This window comes from Heterocephalus glaber, unplaced genomic scaffold (genome assembly GCF_053883595.1).
Source record: "Heterocephalus glaber isolate CG9 unplaced genomic scaffold, H.glaber_assembly_v1.0 deba00001733, whole genome shotgun sequence".
Taxonomy (NCBI): Eukaryota; Metazoa; Chordata; class Mammalia; order Rodentia; family Bathyergidae; genus Heterocephalus; species Heterocephalus glaber.
In genome coordinates this window covers 20,981,287-21,009,174 of record NW_028258444.1, presented here as the reverse complement: position 1 = coordinate 21,009,174, position 27,888 = coordinate 20,981,287, and the positions used below count along the sequence as shown (strand labels likewise).

General features: G+C 54.5%; 2 protein-coding genes across 3 annotated transcripts; both read right to left on the bottom strand.

The window, feature by feature from the left end:
• Positions 1-226: 226 nt before the first annotated feature.
• Nr4a1 (nuclear receptor subfamily 4 group A member 1) lies at positions 227-15,374 on the bottom strand. Of its 2 annotated transcripts, none has more exons than XM_004862916.4 (7): positions 15,175-15,374; positions 4,637-5,514; positions 3,696-3,825; positions 3,218-3,369; positions 2,690-2,892; positions 2,420-2,598; positions 227-1,042 (listed from the first exon to the last, which is right to left on the bottom strand). In XM_004862916.4, the coding sequence occupies exons 2-7, from the start codon at positions 5,510-5,512 to the stop codon at positions 786-788; spliced, it is 1,797 nt and encodes a 598-aa protein (XP_004862973.2). In that variant the 5' UTR covers positions 5,513-5,514; positions 15,175-15,374; the 3' UTR covers positions 227-785. The 2 variants fall into 2 exon arrangements, with proteins under 2 accessions (XP_004862973.2, XP_004862974.1); XM_004862917.4 differs by lacking the exon at positions 15,175-15,374 and adding an exon at positions 8,575-9,319.
• Positions 7,461-22,358, bottom strand: LOC147821536 (uncharacterized). Its single transcript, XM_087199980.1, has 3 exons — positions 21,925-22,358; positions 17,059-17,153; positions 7,461-11,548 (listed from the first exon to the last, which is right to left on the bottom strand). The coding sequence occupies exons 1-3, from the start codon at positions 22,330-22,332 to the stop codon at positions 11,536-11,538; spliced, it is 516 nt and encodes a 171-aa protein (XP_087056106.1). The 5' UTR covers positions 22,333-22,358; the 3' UTR covers positions 7,461-11,535.
• Positions 22,359-27,888: the final 5,530 nt, after the last annotated feature.

Here is a 27,888-nt window from a genome sequence, read left to right as displayed (position 1 = left end):
AAGTTCGATCCCCAGTACTGGAAAAAAAAAAAAAAAAAAGGAAAACAGCACAAACGTTTTACATAATAGCCTCACGAAGCAGGTGTCAGCATGATTTGCCTTCTACAAACGGGGAAACTGAGGCCTGTTAGTTCAAGTTGGTAACATCCAAGACCCGCCCAGAGCCACTCCTCTGTCTCATGTCTCATGGATGTATGTAGTGGATGTCAGAGGCAGACAATCCCACTTTTAGCTACATGTCTATTTTTTATTCAATATATTAAATATATTCATCGGAAAAGTCACATACTATAAATCCAAGAAAAATACACAAATATAAATGTCAGAATCTGTCATTTGTCTTCTTCCTTGAGTGACAGTGTATGTACACGTGGAAGGAGGGTGGGAAGAGGGAGCAAGTCGAAGGAGGCTGGCGAGGTTTGCCCGGGCTGGTGGGGGCCCCGTCCTTTCCTCCCAGCCCCCACCTCCGCCTCTTCCTTCCTGTATTTACAGCAGCATTCGGCTTATTTACAGCACAGCGGCATGTGTTAAAAATGGTTTATCTTACAAAAAACATGAAGGCCAGGGCTGGGCTGGGGGGATAAGACAAACAGTCGGGTCACCCCCATGAATGCATCCCCCTTCCCAGGACTTGAGCTCCTTGCTACCTCCTAGAGCAGGGCAGGAGGTGCGTCAGTCTGCAGCCCGAGCCCAAGCCGGAGGATGCCCTGGGGGGTCCGTGGATTGAAGGCACGTGGGGTGACGTAAGAGTGCACATAGGCGTGCACACATGCTTGGGGCCAGGGTCAGAAGGGCAGGGTATCCATAAAGATCTTGTCGACGATGGGTGGAGGGGGCACCAAGTCCTCCAACTTGAGGTAGAAGATACGCTGTAGGCCCTGGGTGCACAGGGTCCGCAGCTCGGGCAGTTTGCCCAACAGACGTGACAGGCAGCTGGCTGGCTGGGGCTCACCTGCCACGGCTGCCATGTGCTCCTTCAGGCAGCTGGCAATTCGGTTCTGTAGCTCCTCCACCCGCCTCGGCTCCTGCAGCCCATGCCGGTCTGCAAGAAGGGTATAGGATCAGACACCCAGCCAAGGACCAGCCACCAGAAGACACGGCTTCCCCCAGGCCTCCACGAGTGCAGCGACCAACCTTTGGCCAGAGTGTGTTCCCACAGCCCATTTTCAAGCCTCATCAGAAGGGACACTCATAATCTTCACACTCCAAGGGAGGCATATGGGCCCAGTGAACATGAATGACTTGGCCAAGGTCACAAAAATGAAATAAAGGGCCGGAGATTTAGCTCAGTGGTTCCACTGCCTATCTCGAAAGTGCAAGGTCCCAAGTTCGATCCCCAGTACCGGGGGTGGGGTGGGGGTGGGTGGAGAATAAAACTCTAACCCAGGTTTCCTGGCTAGGCTAGGGTTTTGTTTTGGTTTTTTTTGGTACCGGGGATCGAACTTGGATCCTTGCACTTGTGAGGCAGGGGGCGGAACCACTGAGCTAAATCCCCGGCCCTTAGGCTAGGGTTTTTCCAGACTGTTCTGGGGAGGCCTGGCATCATGCAAGCTTGTTGTACAGCTAGCACAGGGACAGCTGACTTCAGACCTCACCACTTCCTCTCCAGCCCTTAGTGCCTCTGATTTTATTCTATAGGGCTGGGTCCCCTGTGGAATTTGAGTGAAAACAGGGTTGGGGGGGGCATATTCTGGTTCTTCATAAAATAAGAGATCTGAATACCTCTCCATTCAACACCAGAGCCCATGCTGCCTAATCATACGCAGCAAAGTCCCCAAGACGTATGGCCAGTTTGTGCTGTCAGAAATCAGTGGTGGCCACCTCTCAGAAAGACGGTAATGGAAGCGGGGCACAAGGAGGGTTTCTGAGGTGCTGGTCATGCTCTGTTTCTTGACCAAGGGGCTGGTTATACAAATGTGGTTTGTGAACATTTATCATGTGTGCGCTTTCCTATATGTTGTGTAATTGACAGGGAGAGTTTTAGTTTTAGTTTTCAGTTTACTTTTTATCTTTCTGAGACAGGGTCTTACTAGGGAGTCCAGGTTAGACTCCATAGGCACCCCAGGCTGGGCTGTAATCTGTGATCCTCCTGCCTTAGCCTCCCAAATGCTGGAGTTACATGTGTGTGCCACTGTGCCTAGCTGATTGATAGGGAGATTTTTTTTTAAAAAAACCAAAACCCTAAACCAGACACATGGCACCGATGGATGCATCTTGGGCAGTCTAGGGCCACTCAAAGGCCCACTTTGGAGTGGAATGAAGCTGAGTCCCCTCCAGTCCCTGTCACCAACATGACAGTGTAAGAGCACAGGAAGTGTGAGATGCCAGCCTGCCCAAATTCCCGAACAGTTCCCTCTGGAGAACCAATCAGGCCCCGGACACCCAGGCCCTAGGGCCCTGCTGGGTCCCAGCCACTGACCAGTGATGAGAACAAGAGCCGAGAGACAGGCGAAGGCGGGGACGTCAACAACCAAGCTGTGCAGCGTCCGTGAGAAGGCCAGGATGCTGTCAATCCAGTCGCCGAAGCCACGGGCACACTGCAACCGGTGCAGCACGAGGCCTGAGCAGAAGACGAGCTTGCCCTCACCTGGCTTAGACCTGGCGGGAGAGGTGCAGACAGCAGTCAGGGCTCAGGTGCTCACGGGAAGCAGGAGCAGGGAAGAGGCTGGGAGGCCGGCAGGAGGCTCACCGGTAGGCCAGGCGGAGGATAAAGAGCTCCAGGAAGGCTGAGTCCAGCAGCAGGTCCTGGTCAGCCGGGGACAGCTCAGCAAAGCCGGGGATCTTCTCAGCCCATTTGCGGATAACCTCCAGGGAACTGGAGAGCACGTCATAGAACTGCTGCACGTCGCCGGCGTCCTCCTTTCCAAAGCGGGGCAGCACCGGCTCCTGGAACTGGAAAGTGGTCCCGGGGTAAGCACTGCTGGCAGCGCCCATACCAGCCACCATACACGCTGGTGTGCCCAGATCTGGGGTGAACACAGGGTGCTCTTGCTTGTCAGCTCCCCCGTTCAATCCAGAGCTGCAGCTCCTGGAAGAAGCATGCGTTTCTAATTGGCTGCCTGCCGAAGGGGCACTTCTCCATCTGGTCAGCCCACAGGGGGCTCCTCTTTTTCCGATGAGCTGCCCTAGAGAGCGTGCCTCTCCTAACATGCACAAAGGTACTACACGCATTCACAGCAGCCTTCCCCAAGTAGGGGCGGAGCAAGCAGGGCCTCACCTTGGAGTAGTCCAGTTTGGCAGTGCTGGGCCCCGAGTCCAGGTGTGCCCGGACCAGGGAGGTAAGGAGATTGGCAGGGGAGGCATCTGGGGGCTGTTTAGGTTTTGAAGGTAGCCGGCCCCGTCGGCCTTTCAGGCTGTCTGTCCGGACAACTGCAAAGAGGTTGAGCAGGGGTGAGGAAGGAAGAGATCTGAGGAGAACTTCAACCCAAGCAGTACACACCCACTACTGTTGAGAACCTCAGGACCCAAGACCCAGAGCCCCTGAGACCCAAGGAACCCTACAAGGCCCTCCCCTACCACCTCTTTCACTAACCAGGCAGGTGGACACTGCCTCCCCCTGGGCACATGGGTCTGGAGGGAGTGGAACCGAAGGGCAGACTTGCCCTGCTCTGTAGGGTTTCAGGGCAGATGCCTGGGGACCCTGCCCCACCCTGTCAGGCCACCTCTTCCCCTCTGGGCCCTGTCCCACCACCCACCTTCCTTCACCATGCCCACAGCCAGGCACTTCTGGAAGCGGCAGAATTGGCAGCGGTTCCGCCGCCTCTTGTCCACAGGGCAGTCCTTGTTTGCCAGGCAGATGTACTTGGCGCTTTTCTGCACTGTGCGCTGAGGGGGGGCAACACGGAACAGGCTGTCAGAATGTGGGGTGGGGAGGGGGAAGCCTAGAGGAGGGGACTGTCCAGATCCTGCTGCCGACGACGACGCAGACAAAAGCGTTCTCTGTTCGTCGCTATTTTTCTAACATTTGGGTGGCAAGGAAGGGAGAGCTACAGGGGAGGGTAGAAGTCCCAGAGATGTTGGGGCAGCTTCTGCCTCCAGAGGAAGACCCCAGGGACCAAGACTAGGGGGTAGGGACCTCCCACCCCAAGCAGTCCAGACACTTGTGTTTTCTAACAAGCTTGTCCACTGGCTCCTTCCTCGGGACCCACGGGAGAGGGCAATGGGCTGGGGGTGGGGATGGGAAGCTAAGCAGGCACCCAGCACTGGGACAAATACACAGCCTGTTCCCAAGTCCACCCCCAGTGCTCAAGAACCAAACCCTCTGCCCAGATCCTTTCATCTAATGCCAGGAACACGAGTGCCTGGGGCCCCCTCCCACCAGGACCTGGGGGGGATGGGCAGAGACCCGAAGGGTGGCCAGGACAGGGAACCCTCCTGGGTACCCCTGAGGCCCAAAACCTCTAACCTATCTCACCCCTCCAGCCCTCTGTAGTCCCCTCGTCCTGGCCCTGCCTGGCCCCGTGAATGAAGGGTCCCAGCCTGTGCATCTGTAGGGCCCTAGGAAAGTGGCCCATCTGGCAAGCCTGTTGCCTTCCTACAGGATAGGACTAGCTGGAAAGAGAAGGCAAGGGGACCCACCAAAGACCCCAATGGGATGAGTGACCAGCCTGTCCCCAGGCCCAGGGTAGCATAGTACCTTGAAGAAGCCCTTGCAGCCCTCACAGGTGCGGACCCCATAATGCTGGCAAGAGGCGTTGTCCCCACACACAGCACAGCGGCCCTCACTTCCACTTGGAACTGCACTCCGGGGCTTGGCTGAGGTTACAGGTGGATCCAGCATCCCTGAGCTGTCAAGGTTTGGGGAAGTGGGTGCCAAGCCTGGAAAAGCGGCTGGCATGGAATAGCTCTCTCCCTCCCCCAGCTGATGGGTGGCCTGCGAGGGGTACAACTTCAGGGAACTCTGGGCCAGGCTGGGGCCAGGACCAGTGGGGGGACTGAAGGAAAAGAAGGCTGGTGGCTGTGGGAGCCCAGAAGCCTTGGGCAGTTGCTCTGTCCATGCCCGCAGGCCTTCATAAGTCTGGCTGGGGGAGAAGTGACCGAATGAGCCATCCCAGGGAGAGAGCTGGGGCGGCTGGAAGCTGGGTGTAGATGGTGACGGAGCTGAGCAGGGACTTCCATAGTAGTCAGAACCACTAGAGGACAGGGTCTCATCTAGTGGGCCATTCAGGGTGCCAGGGTAGCAACCATACACCTGGAAGTCCTCAAACTTGAAGGAAGCAGAGGCGGGAGAGGTGGCCGAGGATGAAGATGTGGACGAGGCAGAGGAGGAAGCCGAAGAGCATGGCTGGACGGTTCCCGGGAGCTGATAGAGGAAAGTGTCAAACTCTCCTGTGTAGCCATCCATGAAGGTGCTGAAGCTGGGCAGGGCAGTGGGGGCCGCAGGGGCTGCCTCGGGGCTGGCCAGGTCCATGGTGGGCTTGCTGAGCTCAGAGGTCAGGGGGTCGCTTGCCAGGTGGTCACAGGGTCCTGGGCTCGGTGCTGGTGTCCCATGTTGGGCTTGGATACAGGGCATCTCTACAGAAGGAAGAGGCCAAGGGAGGGAAGGAAAGGAGTCAGTGAGCGAAGCCTGAAGCCTGGTGTCAGAAGGCCCGGGTCAGCCACCTGGCAGGCCTAGGATGGGACAGAGGTACCAGGGCCACAGCCCAGAACCCAGGAATCCTGACCCCTGCCTGAGTGGGCTCAGATGGAAGGCCAGCCACACCCCAGCCAGCCCGGGAACCCCAGAGAAGGCATCCGGCCAGCATTTCTCTATTGGAGCAGGGCAAAGCTGTGTTCCTCCAGCCTCTGGCCCTTCCCCAGCCAGGGAAGGTGTGAGTCGGGGCTGGGAGGGGGGATGGAAAAGGCTGTCATGGGAGCCCCATCTCAGCCCCCAGGAGCAAATGTGTTGTTTCTCCAACCAGGTACTTCCTGGGAATATTCCCAGGTATGCTCCACCCTCTGAATGCCCCTTCTTCCATGGTGCCTAGGAAGGTGGACATTCTAGGACTAGAAGACAGGCTAGCAGTGCAGGTCCAGCTATGTAAGGCGGCCCCAGTAGCAGTACAACCACTGGAGCCTGTCCTCCACCTTCACCCTGCATGCTGAGCAAAGGCAGCAGATCCCACGCACACCCCAGTCTTGCCATCTGGGCCCGGGAACCCACTCTGTACTGCCTGGGATGCTTCCAGAAGCAAAGAAGAAGGGAACAGGGAACACAGGCCTCCTCACCATCCCCAGCTCCTCAGAGGATTGGGTAACTGGCACCAGATCTTTGTGGATGTTTTGTTTTTTTCTTTTGAGACAGGGTCTTGCTATATAGTTCAGACTGGTCTTGAACTGACTACGTAGGCCAGATTGGCCACAAACTCGTGACAATCCTACCTCAGCCTCCCAAGTGCTGGGATTATAGGCGTTCACCACCATGCTCCGAACAGCACTAGATCTTTAAAGGCCATATAATGCTGGAGAGGAGTGAAGGGGGAAGCAAAGGGCTAAGAGAACAGCCCTCTGGATGTCCAGAGGAAGGAACAGTCCCTCAGAGGAATTTCCATGCTACTTTTGGTTTTTGGTTTTGAGACAAGGTCTCTCTATGTAGCTCAGGCTGGCCTTGAACTTGTGGGAATCCTCCTGCCTCAGCCTCCTGGGTACTGGGATTACAGGCCTGTGCCACCACTCCTAGCTTCCTGGTTATTTGTATGAGAGAACTCTTGGAGTCCCACAAAAGTCTTAAGGTGGTTATGCAGAAAGAAAAAAACCTGTCAGTAGATGGATCAAAGACATCCTGCACCTGCTTGGGTCTAGCCCTAAATGTCTGTGCCCCTGAAGCATCTAGGGGCTCAGGTAAAGGGGTTACATAGCCCTAATTCTGAGGCACATGAAGGAATAGATATTTCATCCAGAGGAGACCCTTCAATTCACACACTGGCCAAAAATCATGCAAAGGAGGCTCCAGGACAGTTTCCTTCCCCACTGTCATGTATGAGATCTACACAACTCTGGCCCCCATCCAGGAAGCAAAAGTAAGAAATCAAGCTGGAATGGAGAGTACCATGATCACAGGGGACAGTGATGGGGCAAAGGCTGTTACCATTTCCTGGCTAACCACCCAGGAAGCCCTCTGACCCCAGCCTTTCTCTCACAACCCCAGGAGCCTTGGCCAGGGCAGCACACCAACCCTGGAACACAATCAACCAAGACAAAAGAGCCCCTCAAAGCTCTGCCCCCACTTGCCCAGTGGTGCCGTCCAGGCACACAGCACCTGCAGGAGATAAGGGTAGCCACGTCGCCTGCACTAGGACAGCCCGGGCAGGGATGGGCCCGGGGGCAGGAAGAATAGTGGCAGCCACGCGGGACTGGGCGTTTGTTTCAACCTCATTCAAATCCTGTTTCTCTACTAGGACGTCCCACATCCGGATCAACCCCCACCAACACCCACCCCCTTGTGCAGGTATTCAGCAACAGGAGGTAAGGATCTATAGATAGTCCCATGGGGGGGCACCCCACACGGAGGAGGAAGAGGTGGGGTTAAAGGAGGGAGTGGGAGAATCCGGCTTCAGGCAGGTCCTGGCAACACTGTGGTTTGCACCTGTTAGGCTGAACAAGCCTCAGACTGCACTCTACCTGAAAAATCCAACTGAGACTATTGGGGGAGGGGGTACAGAGGCGACCATCGTATGGAGCTGGAATGGGAGGCAGAAGGATCCTTTAGGTAGGTAGCACTTAGCAACTTCCAAGCAGGTTTCAAGGAAAAACGTTTCCCCTTATCTATCTCTGCACAGACAGACACACACACACACACACACACACACACACACACACACACACACGCACGCACGCCTTACCGGATCCAAGCCACAGCTAAAACAATCCTTGTGCTTCCAGCTACCTTGACCCTGACTCTAAAAGACATATCCCAACATACAGGACACACCTCTCCAACCATTCCAACACCAGCCTAGCCATTTCCTTCAGTAATCCAGAGGTATCCTGACAGAATTCAGGCAAAAAGTTCAAAGTAGAAATCCCTGCAAACTAAACTACTGCCTCTAAAGTGCTTAGAACACACACACACACACACACACACACACACACACACACACACACACAAACAAGCACACATTGGGGCATGGGATGAGGGGCTGACAGCCTGAGATCCTTTTGGAATTGGAATCCTAGTTGGAATCAGGAGTAGCCCAGCAGCACGGGAGTTCTGCCGTGTACCTTCTCCCCAATGTACTGACACCACCCCCCCCCCGCCCCGCCAGCATCAAGTCCAGAATGCCGAGCGCCTACTTGGGCACCCTGGGAGATTGAACTAAGTCCAGCTGCCTGCTGGACAAGTCCCCACTCCTGGCGTCAACCCCAACGCCCTGCGGCTTCCACCTTGCAGCCACTCCAACCACCCACGGCCTCATCCAGTAGACTCCACTCCGATGTGGGTGCTCATCCGGCTCCAGCCACTAGCCCCCAACATCAGAACTACACTCTCACCACGCTCCTGCAAGCCGACTCTACAACACCTTTTCTGCCCGCGCGAACACCGATCTCCTTCATGCACCACCCAGAAAAGATGCACGCTCCCGCAGGGGCACCTACCCGGCCGGATCCTGCTCCTCCTGCCCGGGACCAGAGCTCCGAAACGCAGCTTGGTCCCGCGTGCTCTCCGCAGTCCTTCTCGCGCACTCCCCCAAGTTTCGCAGCCTCCGCCACTGGGGCTCCCCAAGCGAGCCGGACCCACCTCTTAAGCGCTCCGTGACGCACGGGGAGGGGCGGGGGCGCCACTGACGCACGCGGCCGGGCGAGCTTTGGCCATACAAGGGCGCGGGGGGCGGTGCGGTTCCGGCGGGAGGCGGCCAGGGGGAGGCGCGGGGCCGGGGAGCCCGAGGGGGCGGGGCGAGGGGGGGGCCTGGAATGTCTGTGCGCGTGACGCACGCGGGGTTCCATTGACGCAGGGAGCGCGGATTGTTTGATCTATAAATAGTCTCCTCGCGCCCTCCGCACCGGCTAAAAATAGCATCTTCCAGACCCACCAGGCTCCCTCCACTGGACCGAGGACCCAGTAGGGGCCCCTAGGTCCAAAATAACCGGCTGAGAGGCCCAGAGCCCGAAGAGAGGGCGCTCTAGTGCCGCGGCCCCAGGGCTTCCCCAGACCAGGTTCTCCTCACCCTCAGGCCCGGCCCCGCCTTTGCACCCTCCCAGCCCTTCCTGCAGCCCTTGGGTGTCACCCTCTGCAGCGTCTGGGCGTCCAAAGCAAGGGCGGGCAACACCAGGGCACACCCTGGGGAGCCTGCGCCCCCAACCTCAGCCCAGGGCACAGCTGGCCGCGCTTGACAGGTCTTCCCCAGCATGGCTCTGCCTGAGAGGTGGAAACTCGGACGATAGTCAGAGCCCATGCTGACTCCCTCCAATCATCTCGCCCGCAAAGTCCCTTCCCGAGGCAGGGGTTTGCCAGACCCGAGCTGGGCCAATGGGCTCAGCTCCACACACTGTACTTGGTTTCTCACCACCCCCTTCCTCCCCAGTCCCTTACAGGGTGAATGCACCCTAGTTGGGAAATTACAGAATTTCAGAACAGGGTGGAGCCTGAGAAATCTGTTCAAACTCATGCCAACTCTTCCCCATTTTATAAATAAACAGGCTCAGAGAAATAATGGCATTTGCTCAAGGTTACACAGCGAGGTGGTGGCACACGGGTGGAAACTAGGTCCACGCACTACCTTTCTAGGGGCTTTTCACACCCTCCTGCCATTACCTCCGCCCCTGGTCCAGGATCAGGGAGCACCTGCCCTCCCACCCCGCCTCCAGCACGGGTGGGGAGAGCAGCTCTGACCAGTTACCACCTGCCCCGTGGAGCGGAGAAGGGCCCGCCAGGGCTATCAGGGCACAGACCAGGCTGCAGCCACCTGGAGCCTTTCCTGGTCCGGCTGTCAAGCCTCCACCCCATCCCACCCCAGGCTTGGGGAGCCTTTATCAAAGGTAAGGGGGGAAGGAAGGGCTAACGTCGACCAGAGCGGCCCCACACACTCACTCCACTGGGATCTCCTCTCATTTCCCGGTAAATCAATGCCAGCAAAAGTTTCTGCTGCCACTGAGCTTGTCCTGACCTCATCCGGATGCCCTATGGCACTTCCCTCTGCCCTAAGCACGGCAGCCCCTCACTCCCACTCTCACCTCCCATCAAGTCTCCCACACCCTGTCTCCAGCCCCTACTTCTGCCCACTCAAAATTTCCACCAGCACCTCAAACTATTCCAGGCAGAGCTTATCATCTCTGCACCCCCTCCCCAACACCCCATCTCTGCTCCTGATGCCTCACATGCAACTGTTAATCTTTACCTAAATTCTTTTGCACCATCTCTTGTATCCCCCCATCTTCCAGGTTCCTACTGCTGGCTGAAGCCCACAACACAGACATTCTGGTCCACACCTGTTAAGAAAACTACCCTTGTGGTGCTACCACCAGTCTGGAAAGCGGAAGGTCCTGAGTTCTGATCCCCAGTACCAAAAAAAAGAAAACTACCCTTGGAGATAGGGGTGTAGATCCATAGCAGAGCATCTGTCATTTTTTGGTTTTTGAGACAAGTTTCTTGTTAGGTAGTTCAGGCTGACACTGAACTCACTATGATCTTGAACTTGGGGTAGATCCTCTTGGCTCGGGCTCCCTAGTGCTGGAATCACAGGTGTGCACCACCACACCTGATCAGAGCATCTGTTGCATGCACAGAAGGGAAAGAATCCTTAACCAGCCTGTCTTCAAAGCCTCACTGCCCACCACAAATGGAGCAAGCTTCATATGACACTGACCTTTCCAAGGATCTGGTCATAACCTGCCACAGCTCCCCTATTCAAGATGCAATCCCCACAGAGTCCACTGAGTGCTCAAGATTTTCTCAAATCATCTTACAAAAATCTTCAAGGACACCTGGATGAAGGTGAAGGGTGGGCAGGATAGTGTCAATTGGACGTGTCCAGAATCCTCATTCCACCTCAGCCAAAATTTTGTCTTTCTTTTTCTTGCATTTTTGCACGAGATTTCACTTAGATTTTTGTGGGATATTTGTGGAAAATGATTCCACAGCTTTTAAAATGTTGGAAAGCACTACTATAATTCAAGTCCTCTGAGTTTGAAAGTTAGGATCCAAGAGTTCCAAGAAGAGCAGCATCTTCGCTCCAGAGCACACAGCAGGTCTGTGCTGGTGAAACCAACCCTAGCTGTGTCTCCTCTGGCTCCTCACCTCCCTAACCCCATCCCTAGATTCCTCCTTACCCCAGCAGGCCCTTCCTCAGAAAATAAAAATAATTTTATTATCTCAGCAAAATCAGCCAAGGGAATGTTCTTCCCACCATCCAGTAAAGACAGGTGTACTACTGCACCCTGACCAGTTTGTGCTCAAACTCAGCTTTAGCTCAGTCTTGAGGGTTGAGCATCTCTCTGAGCTGGAGCAAGTTGTGGAGGCTGCAGACTGCTCCCCTGAAGCCAGTGGAGGGTGAGGAACTACAGCTGCCACCTGGCTATGCTGTGGGAGCCAGGCATGATGGGGTCTGAATACGCCATACTCTAAAAACAAGTGCTGTAAATAAGGAGAAAAAGGGAACACAGCTGGAGTCACCCTGCAGGTACTTGTGTAGAACCTCTAGCATAACACTGATGAGAAAAAGGCAAAAGCGGCTTGGGGATCCCAGGTTTTATCCCTGCTCCTCTGAGGTCCCCCAGGGAGGGTGGCCTGGGGCTCTGCGGGGGGAGGGGTGGAGTCCAGCCAAGCAGAACTTCAGGGAAAGTTGAGGTAAACACTGGGAGGCTTAGAGAGACAGCTGGTCCTGGATGAAACAGAGACCACTGATGGACCTTCAAAATCCAGCCTTCAAGGACAAAATTGGAATGAACAGTTCTCTCCTTAATGAAGAGAGGGAGGTAAGGCCAGGCCATTGTAACACAAGGAGGACGGGAAGAGAAGATGTCAAGTTAGAGACAAAAACCAGCCCCACCCCAGTCAAGCCCCATACCATGGCACAGCCTCCCATTCTACCTCACCACCCAGGGCCCCAGATAAGGTTCCCATTGCCCACTTCTGCACGAGATGTTTCACCCACAGAGCACATGTTTCTCTTCTTTCCTCTATCTGAATCCTGCTGATCTTCAAAGGTGGGACTTTGAGCCAGGCCCCCTCACATGGATTTCTCTATTTAACATTCTTCCAGGTTTGGAATTACAAGTTGCAGTTTATGATGGAGGAAACAGAGACTTAAAGGCAGGTTCAAACTCAGGTCCTCTAACTCTCAGGTTCATGCTGACCCACTGTCTTGACTCTGAGGCTATGGCTTTGGGCTGCAAGGTCCTTGATGCTTCTAAGTGCACCACAAAACCATGCACACATGACCTGCGACAGGTGCCTACAAGTGGTCCTTGATGGGACTGGAAGTGTTTTTCCCAATCTGGACAATGGGATGTTGAGTATGTTCACTCTGGAAAAGTCTTCAAACTATACTCCTAAGATTTACTTTTCTGTATGTATGTTATACTCCCCCCAAGAAAAGTTTATTTTAAAAAACAGTCACAACTAAGTGGGAGACACACACACACACACATATATATTTCTTCATTCATTTTTTTTTTTTGGTGGCACTGGGGCCTGAACCCAAGGCCTTCACACTAAGCTACATTCCACCCCCCACCCCATACCCTACACCACCTTTCTTTTTTTGAGGCAAGTTCCAGGCTGGGCTCTAACTTGCAATCTTCCTGCCTCAGTTTCCTACAGTATACTAGAATTACAGGCATTCGCCACCACACCTGGTGAGACATATTTATTTAAACAGATACCGATGCAGCTGGAATTTATTGAGTACAAATTCATTCAAGGGCATGTTTCTGAAATCAAAGTGGCTGTTACTCATTACGCATCTGTTCTATCAGCAGATACTCAGAGCACAACTAGAGTTAGGAGGGGCCACATCTTACATCAGAACAGGGCCTACATGCTGTCTGCCAGCACAGTATACTTGAGGCCCAGGGATTTCTGAGCTCGGACCCCTGTCTCCCCCACCAGTGTGTGAACAACACAAAGGTTAGGGGCACTGTGTCTCCACCTTGGTGGGAGGACCTTTACACATCCTCAACAATAAAGAGCCGGTGCGGCCCCCAAATGGCAGCCACTGTCCAATATCTTTCCCCAGCCAAGAAAGTGGGCATGAGGTTCAGTAAACAGGGAATGGAGGAAGTAGAGCTGCATGCCTCCTTTCCCACGCTGTGCCCCCAGGCTGGGCCCCACCCCTGCTGAGCAGAGGGCAGGAACTTGCCCTGCTTTCACCAAGACCATCCCCACCCATGGGCCTCTACTCTCTTCCCGTGGAGAGGGCGGAAGGAGTGAGCTTTGCTTCCTCCCACCGAGAAGTGATCCCCAGGAGCTTCCCCTCCTCAGCCCCAGGGCTCGCTGCCACCCCTAACCCAGCAACTTCCTCTTCCTGCCCTGGCAGTGGGCAGGGGGATTGTGCCACGGGCTGGGAAGGCTGCCTGTTTCCCATGGACAGCTGTGGGGACTGTGGTTGAAGGGTCAGGCCCAGGCTTTGGCTCTCATTACCTGGCCTTCGCCCCGACCTGCCATTGACCACATATGTAGTTGTCTCCCCACCAACAGGCACCCAAAGATATAGGCAGGTTAGCGGGTCCCACACCCACCCATCCCCAGTTCTCAGCAGAGGCAAAAGAAGGAAGAGCTACCAGAGGCATCTTGCACCAGGGGCCAGCAAGCCTCTGTGACCTAGAGCCAGTCCCTTGCCTTCCTTGAGACTATTTCCTCAGCACTGACATGGAGCATTGACTAGAGCTTGGACTCCAGGAACTTGTAGCAGAATAGGGTGTGGGGGTGACAAACCAGGGTCCTGGTTGGACTGGAAGGCCAGTAGATCTTCCACTCTGAGAACTATCTCTGCTTGTCCCCCTCTAGGGCTGAGTGAGAGGAAAGAAGAGTGTGTCCAGGGATGTGGCTCCACCAAGCACTGAGAAAATTCTGGGCTCTGTATGGAGCAAGTGCTCAATTAATATTCCGGGGAAAGCTGGATAATTCAGGTCAGTCCATGGCCACGGAGGCCATCTTCAGTCCACTGATTTCAAGACTCCACCTTCCCCGAAGCCGTACGGCATAAAGGAATAAGATAAGACCTCAGGAAGAACAGTTTAAAGACTGGAAAGTACAGGTAAGACCAGAGTTCTCCTGAGAAGGCTGCCTCCATCTCACTTGCATCCCCTCACAGCTCCCTCTGTGCCCTCAGTCCGTTCGGCTCCTGGCCAGGTCCTGCCTGCACTTGAAGGGTCTCCCACCACCTTGCAGAACACAGACACCCACCAGATTCCCCCACTCCTCCACAAGGGCTCCACCCAGCCTCCATGGGCAAAATTTCAAATTCCAAAATAAAAATCCTCTGATAACGAGCCCCAGCGGAAAGTCTGATGTACTTTCCTATTGTTAACATATTTTTAGTCACAGGCTCTGGATTCATTTAGAGACTCACGTTCAGAAAGGGGAAAAAAAAAAATTTTTTTTTTTTTGAGAGCTGAGACGGAGTGCACAAGAGCCTCCCATGAAACGAGCTGCCGTTAATCTTGTGCCAGGCCAAAGCCCCTGGCCCAGGTCCCAGGGAGCGTGTCTGTGGCAAGCTGGCTGGGGGACTTGCCAGGCCTTGCTCCAGCCCTGCTTCTCAGGCACCAAAAGCAGCTGGGAAGCCGGACAGATAAGGAGAGCAAGCCAGCTGCTGAGGGTGAGCAGGAGGCCAAGCCCCAGCCCAGCTGCCCAGTCCCACCCAGCTGGGGGGCTTGGAATCCCACTCCAAACCAAGCCTCAGGAACTCTGATGGCCACCAAACTCATTTGTATGTCCCTCCCACCTGAGTGACCAGTCCCCTATCCAGGCCAGGTGGAAGAAAGAGGAGGTCGGAGACCCTTGAGGGCGCTCTCTGAGGAGGAAGACAGCCTACGTCACCTATTCCTACATCTCTGGGTTCTCAGCCCCAGCGTGTTCCCAGATCCAGTGCTCATCACCCAACTGTGGCCATGCTGCACTCTCACTCCTCAGGAACACCGGCCGTCCTTGCCTGCGTCCTCCTCTTCTCAAGGCCAAAGGGTTTGGCAAGACAGTCACAACAGAAACAAATCAAAACACCCCAGTTCCTGTGCCTCAGCGGCTCCATTCCCACCACTTACCAGCTTTCCTCCCCACCGTCCGCTTTGACTCTCAGAGAGCCTGGACAACAAAGGCAGAATCCAGGTCCGCAGGACCTCGGCCCACAGCCCCAGGGAGCCCTGCAGGGAGAGACTCGACTACCCGGTTAGCCTGTCCTCCCAGGCTGAGGCCTTGTACCGGCTGAGCGGGCTCAGGATATGGAACTATCTCCAAGCCAGTGTGTCCTCCTCTGTTTATATAGCAGAAACCAGAGCCGGCCTCTGGGGATGGGGGGAGCTGCCTCAGGGCCCTCTTGGCTGGGGCCTGACTTTGGCCCAGGTCAGCAAGAACCCAAAAATAGTCAGCTGATGGGAGCCCCAGAGTGAGCATGACCCTGGGCCCATGCCCAGGCCTGGCAGACAGGTGCCCACGTCACAAGACCAACAGCTCTAGCACTCATGGGGCTCTGGCTGACAGCCCCTCAGGGTGGCCTTGGCAGTATATTCAACATGGGAATTCCACCAAATCACCACTATCACCCAGACAACAGGGTAAACACAAGGAATTGTGCCCACTAGCATTGCTGTGTACCCAGAAGGGATGCTAGGTGCTTGGGACTCCGGGTCTGGGCTGGAGTTAGCAGTGGGGGCTGAGTGGAGGGAGATACCTGACCACTGCTGTCATCCTGACTCACGTGCTTCCTAAGTCCAGATCTCCAGCTGACCAGGAACACCTACCTATCCCTTCCACTTACAGTAACTCCTCTCCCTGTCCCCGGCACAAGGTTGGTGGCATGGAGCCTACTGCCCTCAGAAAGCCAGGTGCACAGGCAGCCGGGCTCCCAGCACCAGACGCTCCACTTCCTGAGGCTTCCCCTCCTCCCATCCAGGCTCAGACTGGTCATCCTCCTTCCCATCCCCGCCACCTCTCAGTGACTCTGCACCTTGAACACCAGTTCCACATGAGCCAATGTGTTGGAGGGTGGGGGGGGAGACACTGAGTCAGCTCTTGCTCCATCTGGGATCGCCTAAGCCTGAGGGGGGCTGCTGCTCAGAGACGGCCCTCTCTTCCGGGAAGGAGAAAAGGAGGGAGAGGAGTCTCAGGGCCCCTGTCCAGAATGCCAGGTCAAAGTACAGCTCTCTCAGGCATGGAACCCCTTAACCCCATCCCAGGACCTCGGGGCCCAGGAAAAAGTCTGTTGGAAATTCCATTCCTTCACCCACAGATCAGCTTGTGCCTTCTCTGAAAGTACCCTCAAGACAAGGAAGATGTGTCCTCCACCACCAGACAGGCCCTGGGCTTGCCAGGAATCCAGCAGATCTGGATCCTAGGCCTGAATGCACAACCTCACTGCAGGACCTCAGGAAATCATTTCTCCCCTCTGTAACTTTGCTTGGGTGTAAGGCAGTGAGGGAACCAGAGGCTGCCTCCCCACACAGCCCCCCCCCCCCGACCTGCAGTCCGCCAGGGTAATGAGAGACGGTCACCACTCTTTCAGGGAGGGAGGTGTAGCCCAGGCACTGGCTTCACGCAGCACTGCCTGATTCGGTGTCCACTCCCTGGACACAGGCCAGCCTCCCACCATGTCTACCTGCCCCCCAGCTATAGTCACCGCTTCCTGGAACCAGGCACGTGCTGCCTGGAGAGCAGCTGTCATCCTTTTGCCTCACCTGCCCATGTCACTTGGGCCCAGAGCCTCCAGCCTACACTACTAAGAAAAGAAGGCTTTCCCATCTCCACCCCTACAATACACTCACCTCTGAAGAAATCAGATCTCCCCTGAGCAGCACTTCACCCACTGCCTCTTCTAAGGCTTGCCCTCCAGCCCCCAAAACCACATTGGCTTCAGGGACACCCACCTCTGCCCCCCAACACCACCTGCTCTCAGGTCCCAGAGGCATGCAATGGTAGACAGCAGCACTTACCACTCAGGATGGACTAACAGCCTTGGCCTTCGGGGCCTGGCAGGAGCCAGGATACCAGGGTGGGGCCGGGGCGGGCCTCTGTTCACAGTGAAGGTCTACAGAGGGAGAGTCAGTGTGAGCAGAGGGAGAGCAGCCAGCAGATATCCCTTGGAGACAACACAGCCAGAGACACAGGAGTCAGAGCTGGGGGGGCAGGACGAGGGCCATGAGGAGGAAGTACCAGCCCTTGGACCTCTCTGTCTGGGCTCTGGTCTGGGGCCCATGCTCCAGGTAGTCCAGTCAGGGTGATGTGAGGTATGGCCAGACAGCATCTCAGAGCCTAGGCACCTAGCACCTCAGCCCGAGGTCCTCAATGTGCACGAAAGGGCACGTGGTAGGCAGAGAGAATGCAGCTGTTGTGAGGGCAGAGCAGAACTATCCTCTTGCCATAGGGAAACCAGCTCAACCCCAAGGCCTTAGACCCCCCAGAAGACAAGGGCTCCATGTCCCATATCAAGCAGCCTTGCCTTCTAATCCAAGTAATGGGGCTCTCAGGGACTCCAGTCCCCAAACAGGAAGGCCCAACTTGGAGTGGTTAAAAGCAGTTACTGGGTCCGACTATCTGGGTTCAAATACAGGCTCTATCACTTATTCCCTTGGGCAGATGATATAATCTCTTTTTGCCTCTCATTTCTCATCTGTAAAAATGACAATCTGGCTCACGCCTGTAATCCCAGCATTCAGGAGGCTAGGGTAGGAGGGTTGTTGTGAGTTCCAGCCCAAGCCTGGGCTACACAGAAAGACTTTGTCTAGAAAGGAAAGAGAAAGAAAGAAAGAAAGAAAGAAAGAAAGAAAGAAAGAAAGAAAGAAAGAAAGAAAGAAAGAAAGAAAGAAAGAAAGAAAGAAGGAAGGAAGGAAGGAAGGAAGGAAGGAAGGAAGGAAGGAAGGAAAGAAAGAAAGGGAAAGGAAAGGAAGGAAGGAAGGAAGAAAGGAGGAAAAAATAATGACAATCTGTAATCTGGATGTCTAAAATTAACAACTGTCAGGTGTGGTGGCAGATCTCTGTAATCTCAGCGCTTAGGAGTCAGACGCAGGAGGATCACTGCAAGTTCGAGGCCAGCCTGGGCTGCACAGCAACTTCAAGGCCAGCCTGGGCTGTATAGTGAATTCAAGGCCAGCCTGAACTACACATTGAGACCCTGATGACTAAAAAAAAATAAATAAATAACACTCATAGGATTAACATCAGGCTTCAAATGAGTTAATATTGTAAAGGACACAGAACAGTGCTTAATAAATACATGCGATATATGTCATTATTGGGAAAAACTAAATGAGGACAAAGCTAACCCCAGATTCTAGTTCCCATTCCAAACCACTTTGGGGCACCCGGTCTCTCCTGGAGCAGAAGCCAGCTGTGTCCTCCAATCCCAGCCTATTCAGCTCTCCCCCAACCTCACTGATGCCCGAGCCGCATCAGCCAGGGTACCCTGACCCCACATCTCCCCTCCCCTCTTCCACTTTGGTTCAGGGCTCTCCTCTCAACTGGGCCCAGAGTGAGGGCAAGACCAGCCAAGCCATGGCTATTGGACTGCCCTTGAGGCCCAGATGAGGTCTGAGAAAAGAGAAATGGATCTGTCTGTGGTGGGAGGCAGAGGGCGCCAGAGGAAGAAGGCCCCAAGGGTGGGTCCTGGCTATCCTCCTGCTCCTGATCCCTACTCCAGGGATAGCTCCACTGCTATAAGCTACCCACGCCTTCTCTTGCAGAGCTGCCAACATCCCTCACATACCTGTGGGTACAACAGGAACAGGAAGGGAAGGGCACAGGTAAGAAGTAGGGAAAGGAGATCAGACTGGAACAACTGGAACATTTCCAATCCCAAAGAGAAGGCAAATTGAGGCTTCAAACCTGCCCCAGCCTGTGCATTATTTGCTTCCCAGAGTGATGTCATCCTCCTGTACCTCAGAAATGGGTCTGTTAGAGGCTAGAAGCCCAACCTCCCTGGGGAGGAAGGTTAGGGAGGCCCTAACATCACCTATTACCACCAGGCCCACCTGAACACCCAGGTCTTCTACCCCTGTGTCTGAGAACAAGAACAATAGCCCAAAACCCAGCTGGTGCTCAGGTGATTCATAACACCATAGAACAGGTATCTGATCCCATCTCCTGTCCCAGGTCAAACTTCTCAGCCAGGCATAGTGGCACATGCCTGTAATCCAAGGATTTGGGGAGGCTGAGAAAGGAGGGTTGCAAGTTTGAGCCCAGCCTGCAACTTAGTGAGACCCTGTCTCAAAATAATACAGAAAGAGCTGGGGATGCAGTTCAATATGGAGGTCCTAGGTTCAATCTCCAGCACTGCAATAAAACAAAACCTTCCTCCCTCAACAGTCACAGCACAAGCATTTACTGAGAAGCTAGTGTGAGCTGGGCAGTGTGTCACAGAGAATGAGCAAAGCAAAGTGCCAGGACCCTGGGAGATCCCAATGAGGGAGAGAGCCAAGGTCAGTTGCCATCTGCACTGAGCAGAGGGCAAACCCAGGGCGGAGTGGCTCCAGGACAAGGAAGTGGTAGAGCAGCAGACCTGTCCTCGGTACAGTACTCAGTTTCTGCCTCGCCTGCTCACTTTCCCTCCCCTCCATGTCCTTGTCACATGGGCCTTCCTCCCACCCAGGCCTTGGCACTGGCTGGTCCCTCTGCCTGGGAAGTCACATCTAACTGGGGGGGTTCCTCCCCATAAATCAGGTTTCTACTCCCAACTCCTCAGAGAGCCTTCACCCCATGCCCCACCTTAACCTATTTTCACTCTCTCCATAGGACTGTTTTTCATTTGCTCGCCCTTTATCTTTACCTACCCAACTGCACTACAGGTATACTAACACAGCAGCCCGTCACTAAACTGCTCAGCACCAGAGGATCCAGCTGTTGGTGGAACACAGGGGGACTATAAGCTTCCCTGGAAACTGGGCTGGAAGGAGGAGCCAGATGGGGGGACATTCCAGCTAAGGAGCTGACCCTTTCATTTGGGATAAACCGTCCAGTCCTTCCTTATGTTGAGTCACGAACTTGACTTCAAACCCCTCCTCCCCCAGATTCTAGGTCAACCCCTCCTGAATAGACCCACCAGAAACCTCCTCCTAATCCTTCTTATTGAGTTAAGACTTGAGTCTTTTCTTAACTCCCCCCTTGCAACGAGACATAGGTGATCCTTCCCGTAGCTTCCTGGACACAAGCACTGCACTGGCTGATGCTATTACTTGGAAATGAGTACACAGTACCACTATTATTACTTTGTCTTTTCTTTTTTTTTTTTGGTACTGGGGATCGAACTTGGGTCCTTGCGCTTGTGCAGCAGGCAGTGAAACCACTGAGCTAAATTCCTGGCCCCCAGTACCACTATTATTAATAACAGCAACAGCAGGGCTGGGGATTTAGCTCAGTGGTTTGACCGCCTGCCTCAAAAGCACAAGGACCCAAGTTCGATCCCTGGTACCAAAAAAAAAAAAAAAGCAAAAAAACATAAAAACAGAAATGTTAAGTTGTAGATTCAAGTTGGAAACAATAGCAACAGCAGCTGACAGTTGCTGGTAGACAATATTCTTATGCATTTTCTCATTTCAGCCTTATAATGCTATGAGAAAGGGATTATGGTGCACATTTCACCAACAGAAACCTAAGGCAGGCCCAGAAATGTAAAGAAACTTGCCCAAGATCACACAGCTAAGAACTGGCAACCTGGGATAGAATCCAGGATTCCCAGGCCCAGGCCTGCTCCCAACCCCCTCCTCGGACTGGTACAGTAGGAAGAGAGATCCAGTTCCACACAGCAGCCTATCCAGAGAGCAGGTGGAAAGCTGGGAGCCTGGTTGGTGAGCCTTTGGGCCTGAACTCCAGAGCTGACTTTCTTACCTCCTCTTGCACAGGCTCAACATTTCTCATTAGTCACATTCATCTTGTTGGTCTTGGCCCATTCTTTTGCCCCAACACCATGACCCAGAATCTTCTTTTTTATTTTACTGCACTTTTGTCATTTCTCTCAGCTCCAGGTCATTATAGAGGCAGCTGGCTTTCTTGTTAAGTCTTCATCCAAGTCACGACCTAAACATTCCCTGGAGTAGGTCTAGATCAGCTTTGGGGCCACTATACCCCAGTCCGGGCAGACAGCAGCCCTGTAATGCATCAGTGCCCTTGGGTTTATCTGTTGGGAACCTACCCACCGAAGCACGGCCTGTGTTTTCCTAGCGTGTCTGTAATGCTTGCCTCAAAACCCAGACTTAAAAGTTCTGTAAACCATCTCTACAGATCTCTCCTGTCCACCGAGTCACCTTATCAAATAAAAGCACAGGCATAAAAAAGAAATGTGCCCAGGACAAGGAGCTCTCAACACTCTTCTCAAGTACTAGGCCATTTTCCGAAGAACCAGAGGCAGAAAAACCCGCCTGGGAGACACGGGCTGAGCCCGACTCCCAGCGTCAAGGCCCATCCCGCGAGGTCCCCTCCAGGCTCTGACGCTCCCCTCGATTCCACGAAGGGCTGCAGCGCGAGGCGGGTTCCCCCGGGCTGGTTCTGCTGGCAGCCAGGCTCTCGAACTCCTGGAACCTGTTCCCCGCAGCCGGCGGGGAAGTGGAAGGAATTTCTCTGGCCTGGCCACTTCCAGTGCCCCTCGCGGGCCAAACCCCACCCTTGGCGGGCTGGGGAGAGAACGCGTTGGCCGTCGCACTTGGGGCAGACTCGGAGACAGCAGGTCCCGCGGGGAACCCAGCCCCCCCCCCCGCGCCACTCCCCAGTTTCCAAGCCGGGCTCCCAGCGTGGCTGCAAGCCAGTCCCCGAGCACCGGCGAAGGTCCCGGCTCCCGGCCTCCCGCTGGAACCCCTTCCCGGGCCCCTCACCTGGCCCGGCGGGTTCGGCTGGCCTCTGTACCCCCGCTTTCCGGGGTCGCGCCCCTGCCGCGCCCAGCCGCTCTGTGCCGCGGCGGCACCCATGACTGGCCGGCGAGCGCCCTGCCAGTCCCACCGCCGCCACCTCGAGCTCCTGCAGCGGCGCCGCCGCGGCCGGGCGCCCCCAGCCCGGGAAGCCCCCCGCCCGCAGTTCCGGCAGCGCCCCCCGCCCCCGCAGCCTGCGGCCGCCCGCGCGCAGCCCCAGTCCCGGCGCGCCTTCCCCGGCGGGCGGGCGGGGACCGTGACGCGCGCCCTTTGACGTCTCCGGAATCCCGACTGCTGCGGCGGAGGACTCAGCCTCATCAATGGGGCTAAAAATAGCGACGCCCGGAATAGCCGCGGGCGCCCCGCCCCGCGCATCCCCTCCCCCAAGCACACCCCATTCGCACGCCCTGTTACATAACCTGCCTCGCCCGGGCCGGGTAGGGAGCTGCTTTCAGGTAAGGGTGCGGAAGCCTTTCAAACACGCCGGAGGCAGTAGACTTACAAATAAACCCGCCCGGGGCTTCCCCCGAACCACAGGTGGAAAAAGTGAGCCCCAGAGAGGCTAGGCTCGACCCAAAGTCGCACAGCAATTAGGCTCCTTGAGAGAACTGGGCCTCTGCCCTGAGCCCGCGGGCACGCCAGGTGTCGCGAGTCCGTGGGCTTGTGTGTCACCCCCGAAGGGGTAGCAGGGCACCAGGCTTCCACTTGAGAAGGCAGGTTATAGAGAAAGATAACTTCCTGGGCGCCTGGGAGTTCTTTCTCGGGCAGAGAAGTGCTTCCAGAGGAATGGGGGCGGCAGGGGCAATGGCCAGATGATGAATTTGCTGCTCTGGCTGCTCCCACACTGCTGTGTGACCTCGATCAAGTCACCTACCCACTCTGAGACCAGAACAGTAATCCACTTTTTGTGGTTAGTGGGAGGTTGAGCAGCTGTGGAGCGCCCTTGTACACAGGAGGCACTCAGATTCAGTTTCCCTTGCTCTTCCCTAGGAGCCTGAGTACCCCCACCGGGGTGTTTCCTAAGAATTCAGTCGTCCCATCCCCATCCAGTCCCGTCGTTCCCCCCCACCCCACCCCCCGGCCCCCGCCAGTGGCTGGGAAGCCCTGGGAGGCCCACCCCTCTTCCTGGGGGTGCGGGTGTTTGGAAGTAGTCTCTCCCACCTGACTGGAACCCCAGGACCCAGGGAGAACCATCCTGTGCAGAGCAAACCTTGACCCCCAGCAAATGCCCACTCTGCTGAGGCTGCAGGAAGCCACTGGGCGGGAGAGAAGGCCAGGCCCTGGTTGCAGTAGTGGGGGGGGGTGGCTTGGTGGGGCTGAGAGGGGCGGCTCTGCCTCTCTCCCACCAGACAGGTGTGGCTACTGGGGAGCACCCACCGGGGAGGGCTCAGTGCTGTGCCCTGGCTGCTGTTGGTCACCGGGCCCCACACCACTAAGAATCCCTTCTACATTCAGACTCCCCCCAGGAGAGCCCCCAGCCCTCAGTCCAGGGCCCACTTTCTTCCCCTGCTCTGTCCACGCACTCCAGGAATCCTTTGCTGGACCTGAACTAGTCCCCTGGGGCAACTCAGAAGTCCCTTTCTCTTCATGTCGGTAATGATCCCAAGAACCTCACGTTTGTCTCAAAATCACATGAATCTGTACGTGCCCCAGATTCACCGATTTTTAGTGAATTACAGATAAAGAAACTTCAGCATTGGCAGGGTGTCACAGGAGCCGTGAGACTGGCTTTTTGTCACGTGCCCCTCCTTCCCCTCCTTCTGGCCCAGCAGAGCCTTTTAATGGGGTTCCCAAAGGAGCAGCCGCCCCACCACCTCTTTTTCTTTCTTTTTCCAGCAGTCTAACTTTTGCAAATATATTTTAAAATATTTGCCTGTGTAGGAGAAATACATTTATTTAGACAGGAAGGGAAAGGGAAAAAAAGGGCTCAGTTACCAGTTTTTCCATGAAGGCTTCCAGCCCACAGAGGTCTCTCTTTTCCATAAATACTCTGAGCAAAACTTGCTTTGATTATACATTCCCCTATTTATAATAAAATAAAGCATATTAAAATGTGCAGTGCTAACACACGCACACTTGTGCTTGTGTGGCTCCTACAGGCAAGGTAAGAGAAGATGGCAGGAGGAGCATCGGCAGAAAGGCTTGAGATTGACACTGGGTATCAGGAGCCAGGAGCAGCTGTGGCAGGGCCTTGTACATAGTAAGCATTCAGACTTATCTCCTTCCTCTTCCTAAGAGTCTGACACTGACAAACCGCAGTCCACAGGGTTCCGACTCTTTTCAGCTGTGTGATCTCAGAGAAGTCACTTGCCCTCCCTGGGCTTTAATTTCCTCATTTGAAACATGTCACAGGGTTTCCCTGACCAATGCATCTTTTTTTGGGGGGGGGGGGTTACCAGGGATCAAACTCAGGTCCTTGCGCTTGTACAGCAGGCTGTAAAACCACTGAGCTAAATCCCCAGCCCACCAATACATCTTTGATAGAAGAGGTGAAGAATCCATCGAGAAGTCTGACCCATAGTTTGATGGGTGGTTTCCAGACAGGAGGACTTGGGGAAGAGTTGGGCTGCAGACCTTATCTTGGACCTGTTGATGAAAGGTAACTACCATAACACTGCCCAGCTGCTGTGTTTATTTGGGGGGCTGCACAGATGGAGGCAGTGTCACCTCTACGTGTCATTAGAGACGTCTAGCAAATCTCAGCTCTGCTGTGGTCTCCTCAACTCAGGTCCCTCCAATAAGTAGTGGCCAAGCCAGGAACACAGCCCCAGTCTTCTACACAAATCCCAGGACCTGCTTCATGGCTCCTATTGCAGCTGGGGAAGCTGAGGAGAGAGAAGGTGAACTAGTCACATGGCTTGGGGTCTAGGAGTAGTGAGAACAAGCTTTGAGCCAGTGCTGTCCTGCATTCTAGGAAATTCCTAAGACAGAAGACAAGGTCCTGCAGCAGACAGCAGGTTCCCAGTGTGATGGGGCAGCAGGACACAGAATAGTTATGAAAACATTGCCTCATGATCCAAGAAGCAAATGCCAAGAGGCCTCAGCTGGCGCTGGGGTAGAATCTAGAGGGTGAGTCTCAGAGGCCACGCTGGAGGAAGAGAATGTGGAGCACAGTAGCTGGGCAAGGTGGTACACGCCTGTAATCCCAGCAATGGGGAGACTGAGGCAGGAGGACCATCTCAAGTTCAAGGGAGCGCAGGGCTACACAGTGAGTTCAAGGCCAGCCTGAACTCGTAGCAAGACCTTGTCCCAAAAAAACAAAACAAAACAACAGGCCCGGGGATTTAGCTCAGTGGTGCCGGCGCCTGTCTGGCAAGCGCAAGGTCCTGAGTTCAATCCCTGGTACAAAACAAACAAACAAACAGCAACAACAACAAAAACAGAAAAAAAGAAAGTGAGGCACAGTGCAAGGAGAGACAAGGGAGGCTGGGTAGAGAAGCAGGGCATTCCATGGAGAAGTCTGACCCAGAGCACACAGGCATGGGATCTGCAGGGTTGGGGTCCTGAGGGTGGGAAGCAGTAAGCCAAGGAGAGCCCCAGGACTCAGGATGAGCCAGATTCTTGGTGGCTTTTTTCATGTGCCCCTGAAGCTCACAATGTCAGAAAGTCAGCATTCAGCTGCACCCTCTGAGGGAGACACGGCCATTCCACTCCTACCCGGGCCACTGTGGAGCCTGGCAAGGATGGCAAGGGGGTTCCCAAGACTGTTTGGGCCAGAAAGGGCTCCCCTGGCCCAGAATACGCAGAGGTGCTACGGAGGGAATTCCCTTGGGGTCCCCCCACCTCTACTCAAGTTATAGGGCAATCCCAGGGCAAAAACATGGGGCACAAAGACTGGCTGTCCTGGGGCTGTCCTAGGGAGGGTGGCATCCAGAGCACTACCCAGATGGGTTACAACGTCCAAATTCCATAAGGATGCCAGGGCCTCCCCCGGTGCTTTCGAAGAGCCTTCCCATTTCTGTCCCTGCTTGCCCAGGGAGGCCATCAGGGCCGGCATGAGAAAGTGGCCAAAATCACTAGGCCGGAAATACAGAACTGGAATGAATGTGAGATTTTCTCCTAAATCCAAGCCAGCCAGAGCTCTTTATTAAAAACAAATAAAAGGGCTGGGGATTTAGCTCAGTGGTTCCACGCCTGCCTCTCAAGCACAAGGACCTGAGTTCGATCTCCATTACCAAAACAAACAAACAAATAAAAGCCCTGTGTAGTTTTTTTAAATTACAAAATCAAACATGCTCATTGTAAACAAATGCAGACAATCCATAACTGCGTGACCTACTCCCTGAGGTGTAAGAGTTTGGTCATTCTCTGGTGTCTGCTTCCAGATTTTCCTTCGCGTCGCCGGCCAGCGGGTCTGACCCGGGGCCCCTCCCCAGGGGCCCGCGACCGCAACGCCAGGCCAGGCCGGAAGGAACAGGGCCTCGCCGCGCCTCGGCTGGCCGTGCCCTACGCCGCGCTCCGGGGGCGGCCGCGTTGCCCCCCGTCAGGCCCTGCTACGCCGGGTGCGGCCGGGGAAGCCGCTACGTCACGGGGCCGTCCGGAGGGAGCCCGCCGAGCCCGCCAGGATTCCATTACATCACCCGGAGCTAGGAGCCGCAGCTCAGTAAACACCGCCGCAAACCATTGGCTGCCGTGCCGCCGTTCAAACCAATACCACGAGAGTATGCAAATCAGTCGTTGACTTTAAACTTCCTTTGGATCTGGTGGATGGGAATGGACGTCATTGCCTAGGTGGGGACCCTTGGTCGAGGGATGAACGGGGTCTAAAAATTTGTAGGGGGCTGTTTTGGGGACTTGCCATCTCAAATCTGTTCCATCAATCCTGAGAGGAATGAAGTGTGACTAAGAATTAGTGCCCTTAATTTTTTTTTTTTTTTTTTGGTACTGGGGATCGAACACGGGTCCTTGTGCTTGCGCAGCAGGCGGCAAAACCACTGAGCTAAATCCCCGGCCCCAGTGCCCTTAATTCTTGGGCTGACTGTCCAGGTAGACCCCGATGCTTGGAGAATGAGTGAACATAGCAATGGTGTAAAAAATATTAGTCTAGGGTCAGGGGCTGGGGATTTAGCTCAGTGGTTCAGGGTCCTGCCTCGCAAGCACAAGGTCCCGTGTCCGATCCCTGATACCAAAAAAAAATTAGTCGACTTGGAGAGAAGAGAAGGGAGCAGAGAGATGAAGAGCTACAGAAGGCTGGACGTCCCTCAAGGACCCAGGTCAGCCCTCTAGGGGATACACTAGACAACAAAGCAGAACAGGCCAGTCGAGGAGCACAGTGTTGACCAGTTTTGCAATATGTGACATTGTATTGGTCAGGATGCTCTGGAGAAGCAGAATTTACAGCAAATATGGTCACCTTCCACAGCCTGAGATGAGCACCAAGGATTCAACCAACCATGGATCAAAATTATTTGGGGGGAAAATTGTGTCTGTGCCGAACACTTGCAGACTTTTTCTGTCATTATTCTCCTAAACACTACGGTGTAACAACTACTTACATAGCATGGACACTGTATCAGGTACTATAGGTAATCTAGAGATAAAGTATGTGGTAAGATGTGCACAGGTTCTATACACATAGGACAACATTTTATATAATGGACTTGACTGTCCTCAGGTTTTGGTGTCTTCAGCAGTCCAGAATCAATTCCCAGTACATACTAAGGGACTATTGTGTACAGATATAGAGAAAGAGGCTTATTAAGCCCAGCTATACTGGAAGGCTAAGGCAGGAAGATGGCAAGTTTGAAGCCAACCAGGTAACCTAGCGACATAAGGTCTTTCAAAATAAAAAGGGGGCAGGGAGAACAGGAAAGGAGAAGTAAAAAGAGTTAAGAGGTGTCACGTACATTATCAACTCCTCATGATGAGTGTGATCATTATGTACTGCAAATGTACTAATACATTTTTTTAATTTAAAAAAAAGGAGCCAGG